The sequence below is a fragment of the Nesoenas mayeri genome (genome assembly GCF_963082525.1).
Source record: "Nesoenas mayeri genome assembly, chromosome: 4".
Taxonomy (NCBI): domain Eukaryota; kingdom Metazoa; phylum Chordata; class Aves; order Columbiformes; family Columbidae; genus Nesoenas; species Nesoenas mayeri.
Window position 1 is genome coordinate 6,707,802 of NC_137540.1, and position 16,343 is coordinate 6,724,144.

Below are 16,343 nucleotides of genomic sequence, written 5' to 3' on the forward strand. Positions count from 1 at the left end.
ATGAATACCATTGAGACAGCGAAGCTTGAAGAGCATATGGAGGTTCAAAACAATGACACTTCTAGTGGCTACTCACGACCTACTCTCTCAGTCAGTGAAGAGAACAAAAATGGCACTAGCAAACCAAAGGGCTTGTCTAATGGCTTGCGAAAAACAGCAAAGAAATATCCTGATTACATCCAGATTGCCATGCCTGCTGAGGCTAGGAACAAATTCCCTCTGGAGTGGTGGAAAACAGGCATCGCCTTTGTCTATGCTCTCTTCAACTTGATTCTAACGACTGTCATGATCACTGTGGTCCATGAGAGAGTACCTCCAAAGGAGCTCAGCCCTCCCTTGCCTGACAAATTTTTTGATTACATTGATCGTGTGAAATGGGCTTTTTCTGTATCAGAAATAAATGGAATGATACTAGTTGGATTATGGATATTCCAGTGGTTGTTTCTTAGATACAAGTAAGTAGCCCTTTTATTTTTTTTTTCCTCTGCAGGATGTTTTCAGAATGTTGGTTTCCCTCGTTTACTCTGGGTAGCAGAAATCTTATGGTAGCATCTGTAGCAATATTGTAGAGTAGGGGTTGAAGGAAAATGAAAAAGGGATGACTTCTTTAGAGAACGTTCCAGTGTCCATGCTGGATATGGAAACACAGGTTTATCCTGGTTATTGAATAATGCTTTTAAATCCGAATTTCTAACACCTGTGTTGTACTAGTCAAACTTATTTTGGGATTGTGCTTTTCAAAGTGTGTTTACTGACTTGGCAATATTTAAACAGAGGAAATGATGATGATTATGTAAAAAATCTCATCCAAATTTGAGAAGAAACCCAATGTCCTCTACATCTAGATTACAAGCTTTTTCCTTTGTCTTCATTTGCTTAAACTAGACATATTTAAGTCAAGTACATGTTTATAATATGGGACTAAAATAAGAAGGTCACTGAGTCAAGGAAAGCTATGCCCAACTGCACAGCTAAGAGTAAGGGCATGTTAAACTGATTAGGTAGCTTTGGTGTGAGCTTTGTGGTGGTTATGTACTATTATGACTTAGCAAGACTGAAACCTGAAGAAAGACTTACTAGTATTTGATTTGGAGAAATGTGTTGTGAAGAGCAGGGGTTGGAGCTGCTCTTAAATGCTAAGGATTTAGTGTTAATTGTAATAAAGCTAGAGCTCCATAACTGTTGTATGTATATCCTGCACGTGAACTTTGTACTCAGTTTTATCCCCCACTTCTCTTTCAGATCAATAGTGGGACGCAGGTTCTTTTTTATAATGGGAACTTTGTATCTGTACCGCTGTATTACTATGTACGTTACCACCTTACCTGTGCCTGGAATGCATTTTCAGTGTGCGCCAAAGGTAAGAGCCTTTGCTCCCTAATTCTTGTCTTGGTCTCTGCGTGAGTCTTTACAGCTCGTTAGAGCAAATAGAATATAACATTCTAGGTGTTATTAAATAATGCAAGTTACTTTCAGCTTACGTCTTCAGAAATGTAGTGATAAACCAAAAGTTGTTTGATACAGAAAGAGCCTCAAACCGTTGCTGCAGTTAAGATGCTTTAAAGGAGAGTACCTATGTTGAAATAGTGCTGCTACCAAACTAGTAAACTCGCTTCTGAGCCTTAAGCTAATCACTCTAATACTGCAGCAATATTTTTTTTTACATGGTGGGATACCAAAGGTTAATATTGTAATTCCTAGTCTCATACACAAGTTTGTGTTGCGGTATCCCTTTAAAAACCCCACAGTGTTATCACATGCTTTGTCCTGTTTCTCACACTAGTTTGTCAGGAGGTGTCACTATACCTTAAGTCAGCTGCCTATCCCTGCTTCCAACCTGCAAAATGCATATAAACGTGGCTAACGCAAGTTCAGCTGTTTCAAATGAGCTTATATATATAGAAACATGTAGATGCTAATATTTCTACAAGTGTAGTTAGGTGGTGACACAAAGGAATTCTGTTATTGCCATAAAAAGTTGTAGACATATAATTGCCTTGGAATAACCTGAATTGTGTTGGCTGTTCTGAAAGAGCAGTGCACTTGAGAGAGTAAGAAACTGTATGGTTGTCTGCTGAGAAGGTAAGCATTTTGAAACCTAAAAAATATTGCTAATTTGTTTTGGGAGACAAATTTGTCACTACTTATGTAGCATCTTGTTGGTCGTGAGGTACAGCATCATGTCTGTTCGGTTTTATTCCTTCACATTGCGACAGCTTAGGAACATAGTGGATGAATTACTTTCCTTATGAATCAATATCTACTTGAAAAAGCTTTATTTATATACCACTATTGTAAAGACTCAAACATTTTCTTCTAGTAGGTTGGAGAATGACTTTGTGTATAGTAGACCATAGTGAGGAATGGGAAGAGATAAGCAAAGGGAAACTTAAATGTTTCTGAAAGTGCATTTGCTAGCATTAGAACACTATGGATTATTTGAACTCTAGAAAAACTTGATACCTCTTCTGGATTTTGTTGTTGTTTTCCATGTTCCATGTTGTTCCAATTTTTATGATTATGGAAAACACAGTTATCTCTCTGTGGTGTGGCTGGTTGTGTGTCGGTGTGGCTAGTTGTGTGTCGGTGTGGCTGGTTGTGTGTCGGTGTGGCTGGTTGTGTGTCGGTGTGGCTGGTTGTGTGTCGGTGTGGCTGGTTGTGTGTCGGTGTGGCTGGTTGTGTGTTGTTTTCCAGAGTTAATCTGTAAACAGGTAGGTGAAACTGGGTGTTTGCCTAAATATTTATGAGAAATCAAAAGCTGATCCTAATGCATGTTTAAAAAAAACCCCAAACCTCTAAATCTGAGTAAGTGCTGACTGAGTTTCTAAACAAATCTGAAATGGAGTTTGAGGTTTTTGTCTTGTAGGAACATTGCTCAGTTCTGAATAGAATGACAGAAATGGTACACAAGGTTGTGCTATGTTAGAACTGGTTTACAATGTATTTTATCCATTCTATTAATGGCTATCATGAGATATCTGACCTTACAAATTTTTAATGTTTACCTTTATATTCTGCATCTCATTCTTATACAATGCATATATTAAATAGTCTGGGGAGGCACAGACAGAATGCTAGTGTTTTCAAGCTGATCTTTAACACCTGTCAACTTTTATATGTATGCTGATTTGTTTAAGAATATGTGAAAGCAAGCCAAAGAAAATGAGGATAATTTGTGTCATTTTCTCTGTGTCTCTGTGACTCCACATATGTTTGGGCAACAAGTTTACTCAAATCACTTATGGGGTATCTTTAAACATATTTCTTTGTACTTTTTTTCCCTGGTGTTCTAGTTGAACGGAGATTCTCAGGCAAAGGTTCAGAGGATCCTGCGGCTGATTTCTGGTGGTGGTCTGTCCATAACTGGATCACACATCCTGTGCGGAGACTTCCTGTTTAGTGGTCACACTGTGATATTAACGCTGACCTACCTGTTCATCAAAGAGTGTAAGTGATGGTATTTCGAGGCACTTCTCTTGTTCCAATCTGTTGTATTGGGAAAGCACATGATAAAGTACATTTAGAACCAAAAGTCACTGGCCAGCTGTATGTACACTGTACATGTACACGTTCGAAATACAAATCAAAGTCATGATTGCTGAGCTAAAATGGAATGTGGGGGTAGTAGAAGTAAGGTGGGCTTTAATTAAGGGCTTAATTGTCTAGATGTGTCACTTCTGCCCTTATAGAAAGTGTTTACTGGTTGATTGAAGCAAGCTAGCTTTTCATTATTAATTGACAGGTTATTCAAATTCGGGGTAAAACATACTGTAGTTAATTGTGCAGATTAGGGCTATGCAGGTTGGCTGATATACCTTAGATTTTAAGGAATTTTTGTGGCTTGAGCACAGTGCCATTGCACACTTCTACTACAGCCAGAACCAACGTCATTTTTTTTGGTGTGCTGTATGTTTATTACTCTAAACAATGGAAAGTTGATTCATGTTCCTTGGTTGTCTTCTGCTACTTATGCCTCTGGAAGTTGATAAGAATTTGGCAAGCACACAGAAGATATAGGTGGGATTATTGTTTCCCCTTTTGCTTGACATTGTTATGGGGCATGTGGGGAATAAAATATCTATCTGTACTGCACACACAGCATTGATTGAAGCTCTGGAGAACTAAGCACCAACTTCTAAATCTGAAATATGGTAAGCAATACTCTACCCTGGGAACTTGGCTGCTCATGAATGCATGGTAGGGAGTTCCCTTTTCCAATTCACATGTTTGGAATTGGAACCTTCTCTCCTGTTGTGTCCCAAACTATGCAAATGCTAGCTTGGCTCATGGGAATGTGTAATTCTCACTGAAACAAAAATAAGACTAGCCAGAATCAGTTGAATGCCTTCCTTTTATTAAAATGTTGAGGGAAGGAAGTGTTGCAGTGCTACATTCTGCCTTAAACAAAAAGCACAATATAAAAATGCCTCTCTAATACTGCAAAGTTCAAATCTGTGGATGCGAAACCTTCTTCCGGCAGTGATTTGAGGTGCTGATTATAGTCTGCTGATTCTTAGGCCGAGGTTGTTCCTGTAAAGTGAACGTTACTGGGGGAAAGGCATGTGTAAATCATCAAAATTACCAGAGCAATATTAGGAAAACAGCCTTGTAATAGACTTGGGTTTTGCCTTAATGCCAGTCACATACTCTTTAATATTTTTAGTAGCAGGAAAAATACAGATAATCCAATATTTTCAGGGCTAGTATAACTCATGTGCTTTTATTATAAGGGGCTGGAGGAATTGTATCACACAAACTCTTGTAATAAGCCCTTTGACTGCTGCCGAATTGTTAGGCATCTATTTCAGTGGAGTTGTGCTCTATAAATGAGAAATGCATAGCTTTCATTTTTCTGCCTCCCGTATAATTAGCAAAATGTTATCTGGGCAAGGGCTTAAGCCCTATAATTGTTCTGAATTAGAGGTTGCTTATGGTGTTCTTTTCTGCTCTTGGGATATGACATGTCTTCAGTACAAGATGCATTCTGGGGTTTTTATTATTTCTGGCTTAGTGGATTTTTTTCTTTTTCCTCTGCTCTTCTCTTCCTTTCCTCCTTTGCCATTTCTTCATTTATTCCCCCACACTCCACTTTTTTAATGCCCAGAATAGTTATTTACATTTTTAGCCTTGGTATGTCTTTCTTGCTTGGGGCTGTTTTCATCAGCTTCTTGAGATGACTTGGCTTCTTACCATTTTTATATATTTTTTTCAATCAGTGCATACAGATTATACAGATTTATCCGCAATGTTTTGCAGAGAGCTGAGAGAACTCACTGTTTTGACACTTGCATGAAAATCTAAGTCCTCTTACAGGAGCTATAATACCCAGGCTTCTCAAACCGCTATGGGTAGGCTTGTTGAGATCAGTAACTTTTCTGCCAGTATTGTGTGGAAGCAAAGGCTGACCATTGCCCCACAAGGCAAGGGCTGCCAAAACCTCCCACTGGGACTAAAATGAAGCCTGTTGGGCTGTCAGGAGTTATGAATGGTCATTGTGACACCCAAGGCGTTTTCCAACGGGGAGAGAAGGGCAGGGGAACTTTGCCATTGAAGTGGCTTAAACGCATTTTGAAGAAGAGCTTCACTGCCGTTTGTTAATCTTTAATGAAAGGGTATAAATTCACATACTGTACTTCCCTGTACAGTGAACTGTGTTTCACAGAACAGAGGTTTCATGCGAAGTAGTTAAAACCTAGGAATTAAGATAAGAGTGTCTTTTCTTGTTTATTCTCTGGTCTCTGCTTGGGTTATGCTTTACTTGAGTGTAACTTGACTTGAGCAGAGATTTGATACATGCAAGTAAAATAAAGTGTATGTCTTGCCTCAATTCTCTCTTCCCCCTGCATGCCATACCCTGTAAGTGATTTATCCGAAAAGCTAACAATTTGACTAGAAAATGGGTGATGGTGCTGTCTACCTCTAGCTGCTCATTTTGGATTTATTTTACAAAGAAAGAACACCTCAGTGAGTTTGCAAAATTCTTTAGTCTTGTCTTCCGTGTCAAAACAGGGGTTTTGTACCAGAGTAGTATAAATGAGTTATGTTTTAAAATATAGTAGCCTTAATTAAATAATCTTTTTCAACTTTTCCCCTTCCTTTTGTGGATTCTTATAATAACGTACATGGCTTTTTTGTGTGGTTTTTTCCCATTGCTTCCCTATTTCACAGATTCACCGCGTCATTTCTGGTGGTATCACTTAATCTGCTGGCTAATGAGCGCTGCTGGCATCATTTGTATCCTCGTTGCTCATGAACACTATACCGTAGACGTCATCATTGCTTACTACATCACCACACGGCTTTTCTGGTGGTACCACTCCATGGCTAATGAAAAGGTGAGTGGCAAATACCTTTACAATCCATGTATTGCCTACATTTGTTAATACTGCTCAAAGGTCAAAATTGGTTTTTAAATTTGTAATAAAAGTAGAGGTTCCCTATTGAAATTTAAACTAGTCGGGCAAGGAGTTTCACTTTACTGTGGTTTATGTAAATAGTCAATGCATTTGGAAGTTACTTTTTGATCTGCACCTATTATTAAGTTATTTTTGAAAATATTTTTTATAAAGTTATTTTAAAAATTCCTGATATTTTGGCTTAAAAACATTTTTTTGAACTTCAAGGCTTTATTGCTGTAGTGGATGTATAGACTAGCCCTTGTTTGTCTAAGCTTATGAATAAAGAGTAGTTTAGTATCAAAATTTCTGACCAAACTGAATTCCCTAGATCATGCTAAAATTCTAGTGATTCTGTAGATGTCACTAAAATTACATGTTTCCAGAAGGCATCTGCAGTGCTTTCAAATAGGAGCACAGCTCTCCAGCCATTCTAATCTAGTTTTCAACTATTAGTCATCAATGGAAACATGACATGCCTGAAAGGACTTGAGTGCTTCATCTCCCTGAATTTTGTACGGCAACAAAGCATCCCTTTGTGTTAAAGATGCTCAGTTTAATATACCTTTGGACTACAATGATGCTATCTCAAGACTCCTAGTTTTTTTCTAGGCTAAATGCACCTCATCTTTGCAGAAATGCATGCAAATATATTGCATTTTTGTAGTTGTCTTGACACAACGTAATTGATGATAATGCTTTAAACTGATTGTCTGTTTCCTTTTCCTCTTTACCTGCTTGTGCCAATACAGACTCTAAAGGTCTCTTCGCAGACAAACTTTCTCTCTCGAGCATGGTGGTTTCCAATATTTTATTTCTTTGAGAAGAATGTGCAAGGCTCTGTTCCTTGCAGCTTTTCCTGGCCGATATCTTGGCCTCCCAGCTGCTTCAAATCTTCATGCAAAAAGTATTCACGGGTTCAGAAGACGGGAGAGGACAATGAGAAATCTACCTGAAGATGGAAAAGCATCTGCTCTGGTTTTTTTACCAAAACATTAATGCTGTAACCAAAGTTCTTAAGAGGACTACACTGTAACTGAAGAAGTGGACCAAGCTTCTGTGCAATTGATTGGAAAGACAATTGTAGACACATATTGCCATTTCGTATGTTTTCCTATCATCAGGCTGTACAGACCTATTCTACTCTTCAGTGCTAATAGAATGCGCCACTTATGGGATTTTTTTATTAAAGAAAAAATGGAGCAGGACTTTGCTTTACTAATGAGATAGAGGTGCCAAAGACCACACTAACCCTTTTGTTACTAACTATCTCTCATCCACAGAAGCACCCAAAAAAAATCTCATCTTCAGAGTTCTGGAGTGCATAAGGGCAAAAATATGCTAAAATGTAAAGGCACAATATCAGCATATTGAGGTATATAAAAAAACCAAACACCACAATTGCGGGAAGTGGTTTGTTGCATTATTCTTGCTAATGAAGGTAAGGCCTTTGCGTGACTGATACAGTTTTTTACACTCTGTGGGTATGACTATCTTAGGACCCTAAAATATTACTTGCCACCGTTATCTGCCATATATTCTGCTATATACAAATTTTTACATTTTTATTAGTAATTTTATATTTAAACTTGTGCTGCCTGATGACCTTGCAAATTAGGAACAGCTGCTAACATCAGAGCTCAAGGAGCCTAACGTTTTATTTTTAAACAAGGACACAGTTTCAAAGTCTAAATCTTTAATTCCAGTTTGGCCTTGTGTATATAGCTATACAGTGCCTATTAGTGTATGTACATGCATATACACAGGAAAGCACACACTGCTGTGTAGTTCAACACGTACTAAACAAAACTACTTACTGGGAAGAGTGATCATATAGTTCTACATTCAGGCAAAAGTCCTACAGATCCCACCTGCTTGAGGAATGCAAGGCCATGTCTTTAAAGTAAACTTTTTAATTTTAGGAGCTATCTCTTGCTGAAACTTTGTAGCAAGTTTGCTTGGGAGCCATAGTTCTGCATTGAATTTCTTTTTTACCTGTTGGCACTAATTTCTGTGAGTGACTTTAAAAAACCAAACAAGTGCCAAGGTGGACACCTACAACAGTAGCATTTCTTCAGTTATTACCTAAACCCATTTCATGTTAAATAACACTGTGGTGGAACTTACATAGATTCCTTTTTTCCAGGCTTTCAGTCCAACTAAAACAGCCAGTTAAGCAAGTTGGCTGATAATGTGGGAAGTTACCATGGCTTAAACAAGTAACCTGGTTCTTGTTTTTTTGTTGTTTTGTGTTGTTGAGGAAGTAGAAAATGAGCATACCATGTTTAACCATTTGTGTTCTGTATTAATTTCTGCAGTTCATCTTATTTTCAAATCCTCGGTAAAACCTGATAGCAAAGGTAAAGCTGCGTTAAGTGTTGAAGCGACGCTAATATGAAGGAAATGCTGCTTATTTTAAGGATGTCTTGAACTGAGTGACAAGCGTGAAAACAGTTTAAATAATGACAACTTGTTTTTAAAAAGTGCAGTTATAAAAGTTATAAAATGCAAGTATATTTTTTTTTGAGTTAAGGGGATCAATTGCTGAGTTGTACATGAGAATATTATTGATGTGCATTTCAAATATTTTTGTGCGTTATCAAAGTAATACAATAAACAACGTTCCTTACAATATGTCCTTGGTAAAACTTAGCGAAGAAAGAAATTCAGCTGATGTTTGGTTTTGTTATTTAAAATAAGCTTCTTAAAATCTTACAACATGGCCCTGGAAGTTGTGTGTGTCTGAGCATACCTATGTTTTCATTTGCTTGCTCCTGGAAGACCATGCGCAGCTAAAAAGCCAGTATCAAAACTTCTATATGAAAGTCCTTTTCCTGTATCATATAAATGAATCTGTTCAATGTCAGGCTGTAAATCTCCCAAGATACTTGTTATATCAATACTATTTCATAGAGCATATTTTTTTTTGAAGCTTTGCGATATCTTAAATAGGGTCATCTTAAGCCACTTGTAGCTATAATATCCTTCAGAAATCACGAATGAATTTAATTAGTGGTAACCATGCCTTGAAAATAACACCATGATGAGCGTTCCAGTAAGGAGCTTCAACAGTGGTTTTCAGCTGGTGGCTGAATAATAAGTACTTATATAGTCTAGATAGCTAATTGCATAACCACCATCATTTTTCTAATATATCTGCAAAGTAGAACTTCTTCATACAGGATGATGGGGTGTTTTTTACTCTTATTCCTATTTCTGGGAAGAAAAAAGATGAAAGTGATGAAATAGAACCAAGTAAAGATTCTGCTTTTGTTGGGCAGTGTGAGCTTTCATCCTCCTGCTGAATTAGATTGAAACTTCTATTGTAATACAAAAGGAAAGTTTAAATAGCAGCCCTAGCTCAAAATACTTGATTCCTGTTCTGGCTTGGCCCCACCTTAACTGCTTAAATGGTCTCCATTGTATCAAAGTGCTGAAAAGGGTTTGTGTGTGTTTAACTAGCAGAAAACCCCACTTCTCTGTTCTCTCTGTAACTTTAAATTGCTTTTGCAAACTTGGGTGGTATAGATGTATTTGAGGACTTTAGGCCTATATGTAAGGTGACAAAATGGGTTAAGTAATAGCATATGCTCTGCTTACTGCTCTTTATCCAATACCAACCACAACTGGGATATAAAAAATATTAATTTTAAGAACTTAGTGATCATCATATGGAAACACTATAAAGCTGAAAACATGGTTTCATCCTAGGACTAAGAAGGATTGCAGTAGGTAGAAAGGAGAAACTTAGACTCCACCTAATGTACCAGCCACTTGATAGCAGGCTTATTTGGGCTGTATATGCACATCGCTGCATTTTTTTTTCCCCAAAGTTACAATAATAATCTTTTTTACAAATGTCACGAGCTGCACATGTATTGTGCCTAGAAATAAAATGCTCCTTCTCTCCACTGAAGAGCTTTTGTATGCTGAACTTCCCAGATAGTTTTTCTTTTAGAAAGGCACTATTGTATACCTGGCGTATCAGTTTGACCTAGATGTTATCAGGTGCTTTGCCTAACCCCAATTTAAACCTGGATTTAAAAGGTTAACTCGAGCAGTAAAAGAATTATGCTGTTATGTGGTCATGCTACATATGCTTATTTGCAATGCCAGAAATGATTAACATATACTTGAAACCATTGTAAACTGACTTTTACAGTATATGCTTAGCACTCCCATGTGGATGAAAATGGTACTAAATGTTAATCATTCTTCATTGCTGTTTGCTTGGAAGGATAGCTACAGGTGGGGAACAGCAAAAAGAGCTGTGCTAAACATTTCTGTCATCTCTAGCACTGGATTTGCTCCCCTCCTTAAAAAAAAAGGGGGGGGTGGGGGTGGAGAAAAGGAATTGGGGAAAAAAATAAGACTGTATTTATATATTAAGATACACTACCTTCATGTAATAGAGAAATAAAGCTCAGTGACAGAGACAGAACTGGGAAGCATTTTGAGAGATGAGAGAGAATTCTCTTAATTAGATTATTACAAATCCACTTATCTGTATCTTAAATCAGAATCTGTTCAAACTCTGGCTTTCTCCCATCATTAGTATCTGGCTGGACAATTCAGCCTAAGTCGTTTGGTGCTAACGCATTTTTCTTCTCGTTTCATTAGACGTGAAGTATGATTTACAGTTCTAGACACCAGATCCAATAACTTCAGTGCAAGGTGAAGTCCTTCCATTACTTTAAATGAACTTTCGCGCAGCTTGCTTTTTTTTAAACTTAAATCCAAAACACACACACACATACACAAAGAAAACCTATCTTAAACATTCATGGGGTAATTCTGAAAATACGTCCAATCTATCAGATGCACTGGAACCATTTTTCCTTACTGGCAGGCTTACCAACTCTAAAGCTCCATTGTCATCTTGATGTTTTTACAATATGTGTTTTGAACTCTCCTAGAAGTCTTCTTTAGGCACAGAGAACTTGAGTGATAGTGTTAACACTGAACAGTTCTGAATGTCAGTGTTCTATACCAGACAGTGGAAGATCAATGTCCTGAATGCAGTTACTGAAAAAAGGGGTCTTAAAAAGAAGTACTTGTGTTGGATATCATTCAGATGAGAATTGCTGCTTAAGTGCATATAAGAAAAATATCCTAGTGTGCTACTGAAGTAACTTTGCTTGTAAGTCAGCCTTCGTATGCTACTAAGTGATGCTTCCCAGGGTCTTAAAAGAAAAGAAACTGCAAATAAAGACAAAGAGTTTTGTTTTGGTATTTACAAGGAAAAGGAAAGAAGGTGAAAACTTTGAAGTAGATGGTGATCATATATTGCTTTTTACGCAAAATTGAGATACAACTACATCTACTTTCTAAGTAATGTAGAATTAAGTTATGTGTAGTAGTGCTAAAAAAGCAAACAACCCAAACTACCAACCTCTAAGGCAATAGTGCAGTATGAAGCACTTTATTCTACAGCACAGATGTGTGTCTTGTGCTGTGACACAGCACCCCTAACTTACAATATAAAAATAGAATTCAGTGAGAGATCCTTGGAGATTTTAAAATATTTAAATATGATTAGCAATTTTTTGTAAGCTGTTACTTCAAAGTGTCATTGCTAGTTTCTAAAACAAGTAAGCACTGCAGTGCTTGAAACATCCTGAAGCATTTTTCAATTGGCTCAAGTTTCCATGGACTTAACCATTTGTTTAAATCTTATTAACCCAGGAATATCAGGCTAGGTACAGGTAACTTAAATATTGTAGGGAAAAGTTCTGGTTCTAAACTTATCTCTTACTTTGGTAGCTACTCCTTCCTAACAAAACACTTGGAATGCCTGAATGATGCTTTAAGATGAAGTAACGATATTGTGCAGTCTCTAGCGTCTATCTAAAATACTGGTGGTGAGGATACCTTCTCTCCTGGTGAAAATAAGTGCTTAAAAGCTCAGGAAGATTTAATTTGTTTTCAATGAAAATATTTTAGTTCCTAAGGCCTTGGAGTTTAGCAAACACTAAGAGAATTTGTGTAGCTGTGTGCCACGGGCTAACATTCAGCTCAAAGATGCGACCCAGGTAGGTGGAGAGCACAAACCAGCCCTTGCTGGAAGAAGTCATTTGTGACTTTTTAAATTCAAATTATATTGGCTGCGCACTATATGGTATCCATGCTATAATGGAAGAAAATGCTGTATTATACCTTTATATTTAATATTGACTTTTTTTTTTCCAAATGGTTCTGTATTAGTTCCCCTCGATGAAGAGTGTTTTTGTCCTTGACTTGCTGTGTAGTTAAGTCATAACTGGGTTTAGTTTGGTAAATGTCAATGGGAAGAATGTAGATCCATTGTATACAGGGCCTAAGGTGGTTTTGAAGTCTTTACATGTGGGTTTCTTCTAGCAGAAATACTGTTCTTTCAAGCTATGCTTGTATAATATTAATTTCAGCTCTTGTATTTTCCCTCTACATAGTAAGGCTCTTAGGAGAGTTAGCCTTTGTGAAACTGCAAAGACATCCTACAGTAACATTTCCTTTGTGCCAATTGAAATTAATTTTCACAAAACAACTTTGCTGAAGTGCGTTTAAAGGTGACTCTTCCCTTTGTGTTTGGTGGGGGGTGGTGGGTTTTTGTGTTTATTTTTAATTAAAATAAAAAGTGGTCGGAAACTAGTGTGAAGTAAAGGCATCATGAGCAGTTGGGGACCCACATGGATATGCGGAGCAAGGGCTCTGCAGCATTTGCAATGTTGGATCCATCCAACATTGGCACAAAGGCTTCTCTGGGAAGATAAACCAGGTTGTACCTACGCAGTAGGCTCTGAGTCGTCTTTGCTTCTCCATTTGAGCTCCTTTCTGACTGAGGGCACAGTACTAAAGGTGGCAATAGCTAAAAAGTACAGTGAAGAACACTTACACACCAAAAAACTATGAAAGGGCTGAAAAGGCAGGCTGCTGTAAAACCAGTCACCAGAGAGCTGTGTTGTAATTGAGTATATAATCTGGTGTTACTTCAGGCGTGTGAGTTGCGTGTAAAATGAGTGGGTCTGTTTTCTTTTTAAATTACTATTGTCATTTATTTATTTAGAGATTACAAGAGTGCTGAGAATATCAAGAGGAAATTTCTCTCCCTGCTTACTTTTACCTCTGCTAGTGAGGTGTTTGTATATGGATCTAAATCAATATTGCTAAACTCCAACTCCTCTTCTGAGGAACTTGTTATCAGTGCTTTGTTAGTGCTGTAAAAACTGGGTTTGCATTCCACTTTTTTGATAGCTTGCCATTCAAATTGGTGCTTACACTTTAGCCTTAGGCTGCTTGGGGCTGCTGCCTTACTTTATTTGCTTCTATTAACTACCTTTTCTAAATGGCTCAACACAGAAGAGAAGGATTTACTTTTGAGAAGGCTCCAAAATGGAAGCCAAAAGGTCTTCTTGTCAGACACATCTTTGCACAATTTGAAACTTGAAATTATTTTCAAGTACGAAACCTAACATCCTAGGGCATACTTTAAATCTCAGGAATCAATTCTTGCTTTTTTTAAAAATGTTTAGCACATTCATTTGTTTGTTTTCCTCACTCAGGAGAACACGTGAGATGTGAAAAAGAAATCCTGGGCGTTTTGTGTAGGTCAGGGCCACACCAAGGAACCCGAAAGAGGAAATAATGGTTTGGCTGTGGTTCTGGTGCTTTCCTTGTGACTTTGGGGAGAACTCTGACTTCTTTCCAACCAGTACAGGAGGTCACTGTTCATTGCAACATAGCATCGTCCTCCTTGGGTGACTTTTCTTGCGTGATTTCAGCTGAATCGGCAGCTCTGTACATTAATTGGAGCTGTGCATCCAACCTGTGAAAACCCAGGCAAGACGAGCCCTTGGCTGCTGAGGAACTCTAAATGGTAATATAGGAATGCTGGAATGCCTGCATGGTAAGGAGCTAATATATGACTTCTTTTTATAGCTTTAGGGTCCAGTTCTGCAAAAACTAATGCTACAATAACAAATAATACTAAACGACCTTTTGTGCTGTCGTTTCTACTAATGTTTGCAAACTGGGCCTCAGTTTTACATAAGTTGTTCACAATTAGCAAGAGTTGGCTTTTATGTTGCAAAACTTTCGGGATGGCACTTTCTAGCACATCAGCTATTTTAGTTAGGCGGGTGATAACTCAGCATTGTGTTTTGCTGTTCACCATGAGACAGAGTTGTGATTTGTAAGATGTCGCAATTGTATATTCACTGTGTTTAAAAATAAAAAAAAGGACAAAAATAACAACAACAACAAATGCATCCCAAACTATTGCACTAGCTGTATTTCAAAAGAAAAGCAATAATGTGAGCATCTTGTAGCTTTTTATCTCCAGAGGTGCTATCTCTCATGAGCACTTGCACTACTGACCATGAATGTGGTAAGAACATGTTAAGGAAATTGTCTTATGTGGTTTACTCAGCACATACAAGTTGAAACTTTTTATGGTCAGCCTGTGTACTAACAAATGCAATACTTTGTTGGACTACTTACATGGCCACACGCACCTTTAAAAATCAAACTATGTCCATTTATGGTGCTAATGATCTCTGAATTATCAAGAGCTGGTATTCTCTTCTTACCCATGAACATTAATGAAAGCTGTTGTGACACCTTTTCAATAAAGCAAAATTCCTCTGCATTTTAAGCCTGTTCCAAATGCTTTTTATGTACATATGACCCGTTTCTATTTGTTTTCTATAAAAACTGCAAAATATTATAGGAAGTATTTTTAATGCAGGAAAACCTTAGGAGTGTATATGGCTCTAGGCTACACGTGCAAGATGAAATTTTCATACATGCTTACGATAGCTAATCTTCTGAAACATGGTCTAAAATATAAGGATTGTATTGGCTAGGATTAAGGCTTAGACTAATAGCTAACAAAAAAATCTGGCTTCCATCATTGTGGAAGCCTTGGAGAGAGTGAGGATGAAATGAACAAAACTGCATTAGGAGGCCACAGACTATGCCATGTAGGTTCACTTTTGCTGGAACTTCTGAAAAACTGACTTGTGAAGGAACATGTGTAACCATATCCAAAGAACAGAAGTGAAACCTGATGTAATTATCAAGGCAACTCATAGCAGGACATTATAAAAACACGTGAATGAGCCTTGAACTAGGATTGTTTAGATTGTGGAACAGCAAAGTCATTTTCCAACTTTGTTTTAAAACTTCACAGGCAACCTTCTCTTAAGATGGAAAGTGTCGTGTGCCTTCTGTTGCAGAAGGTATTGGGTTTTTTTTCTCCTGTAGTTATGTTGCATATAACAAAGGACAGTGCATTTCCAGCTCTTGAAAAGAGGCATCTTTGGGCGCTTTCTCTCCATGGAGAACATAGAGCCTTTAGTTCTTGTTAAAGGCTCCTTCTCATCTTGCAGTTGTAAAAGTGCCTGTAACACATTTGGAAACGCTGCCGTAGTCCCCTCTGATGTAAGTGTGATGCTCTTGATTGCTATGGACACAAGAACATGCAGAGCGGGTGCCGTGTCCAGTACAGCGCCCAGCACCCTCCTCTGCTCTGCAATTGTCCCACCCTGAGGTTTTGGTCACTAAAGTGCTTTCTTCCATATGCTGGAGTGAGTTCTCTTGAATCACATCCAGTACTTCAAGAAATAAACAGCCTTCTCTAAGATCTGTTTTACAAAACATCTGTGTTTGTGCAAAGAATATTCCAGGTCTAGAATAACCTCATTAAAAGCAGGAACAACCCCACCATCTGGGATAACAGCAGGACTGGCTGTTGGTTTGGGGGGTTTGTTTTGTTGTGGGTTTTGTTGAGTGAAGATGGACAGCCTAGTGATAATAGTCTGTATTCTGTCCCCTCTCAGCGCTTGCTTTAATAGTAGGAAGAGGCAAAAAGAGAACAAGGTCATCCCTAGCAGTTCTCAACCACACTGAAATACGATTTTTCTATCTTTACATTGCTAGATGCTTCAAAGAAAACTGGTTATCCTTTTCAAT

The 16,343-nt window shown here is 37.8% G+C and overlaps 1 protein-coding gene across 1 annotated transcript; it reads left to right on the forward strand.

Moving 5' to 3' along the window:
• On the forward strand, positions 1-7,351 carry SGMS2 (sphingomyelin synthase 2; the record flags this gene model as incomplete). Its single annotated transcript, XM_080344353.1, has 5 exons — positions 1-455; positions 1,243-1,360; positions 3,294-3,447; positions 6,169-6,335; positions 7,148-7,351. The coding sequence occupies 5 exons, from the start codon at positions 1-3 to the stop codon at positions 7,349-7,351; spliced, it is 1,098 nt and encodes a 365-aa protein (XP_080200479.1).
• Between the last annotated feature and the right edge of the window lie 8,992 nt (positions 7,352-16,343).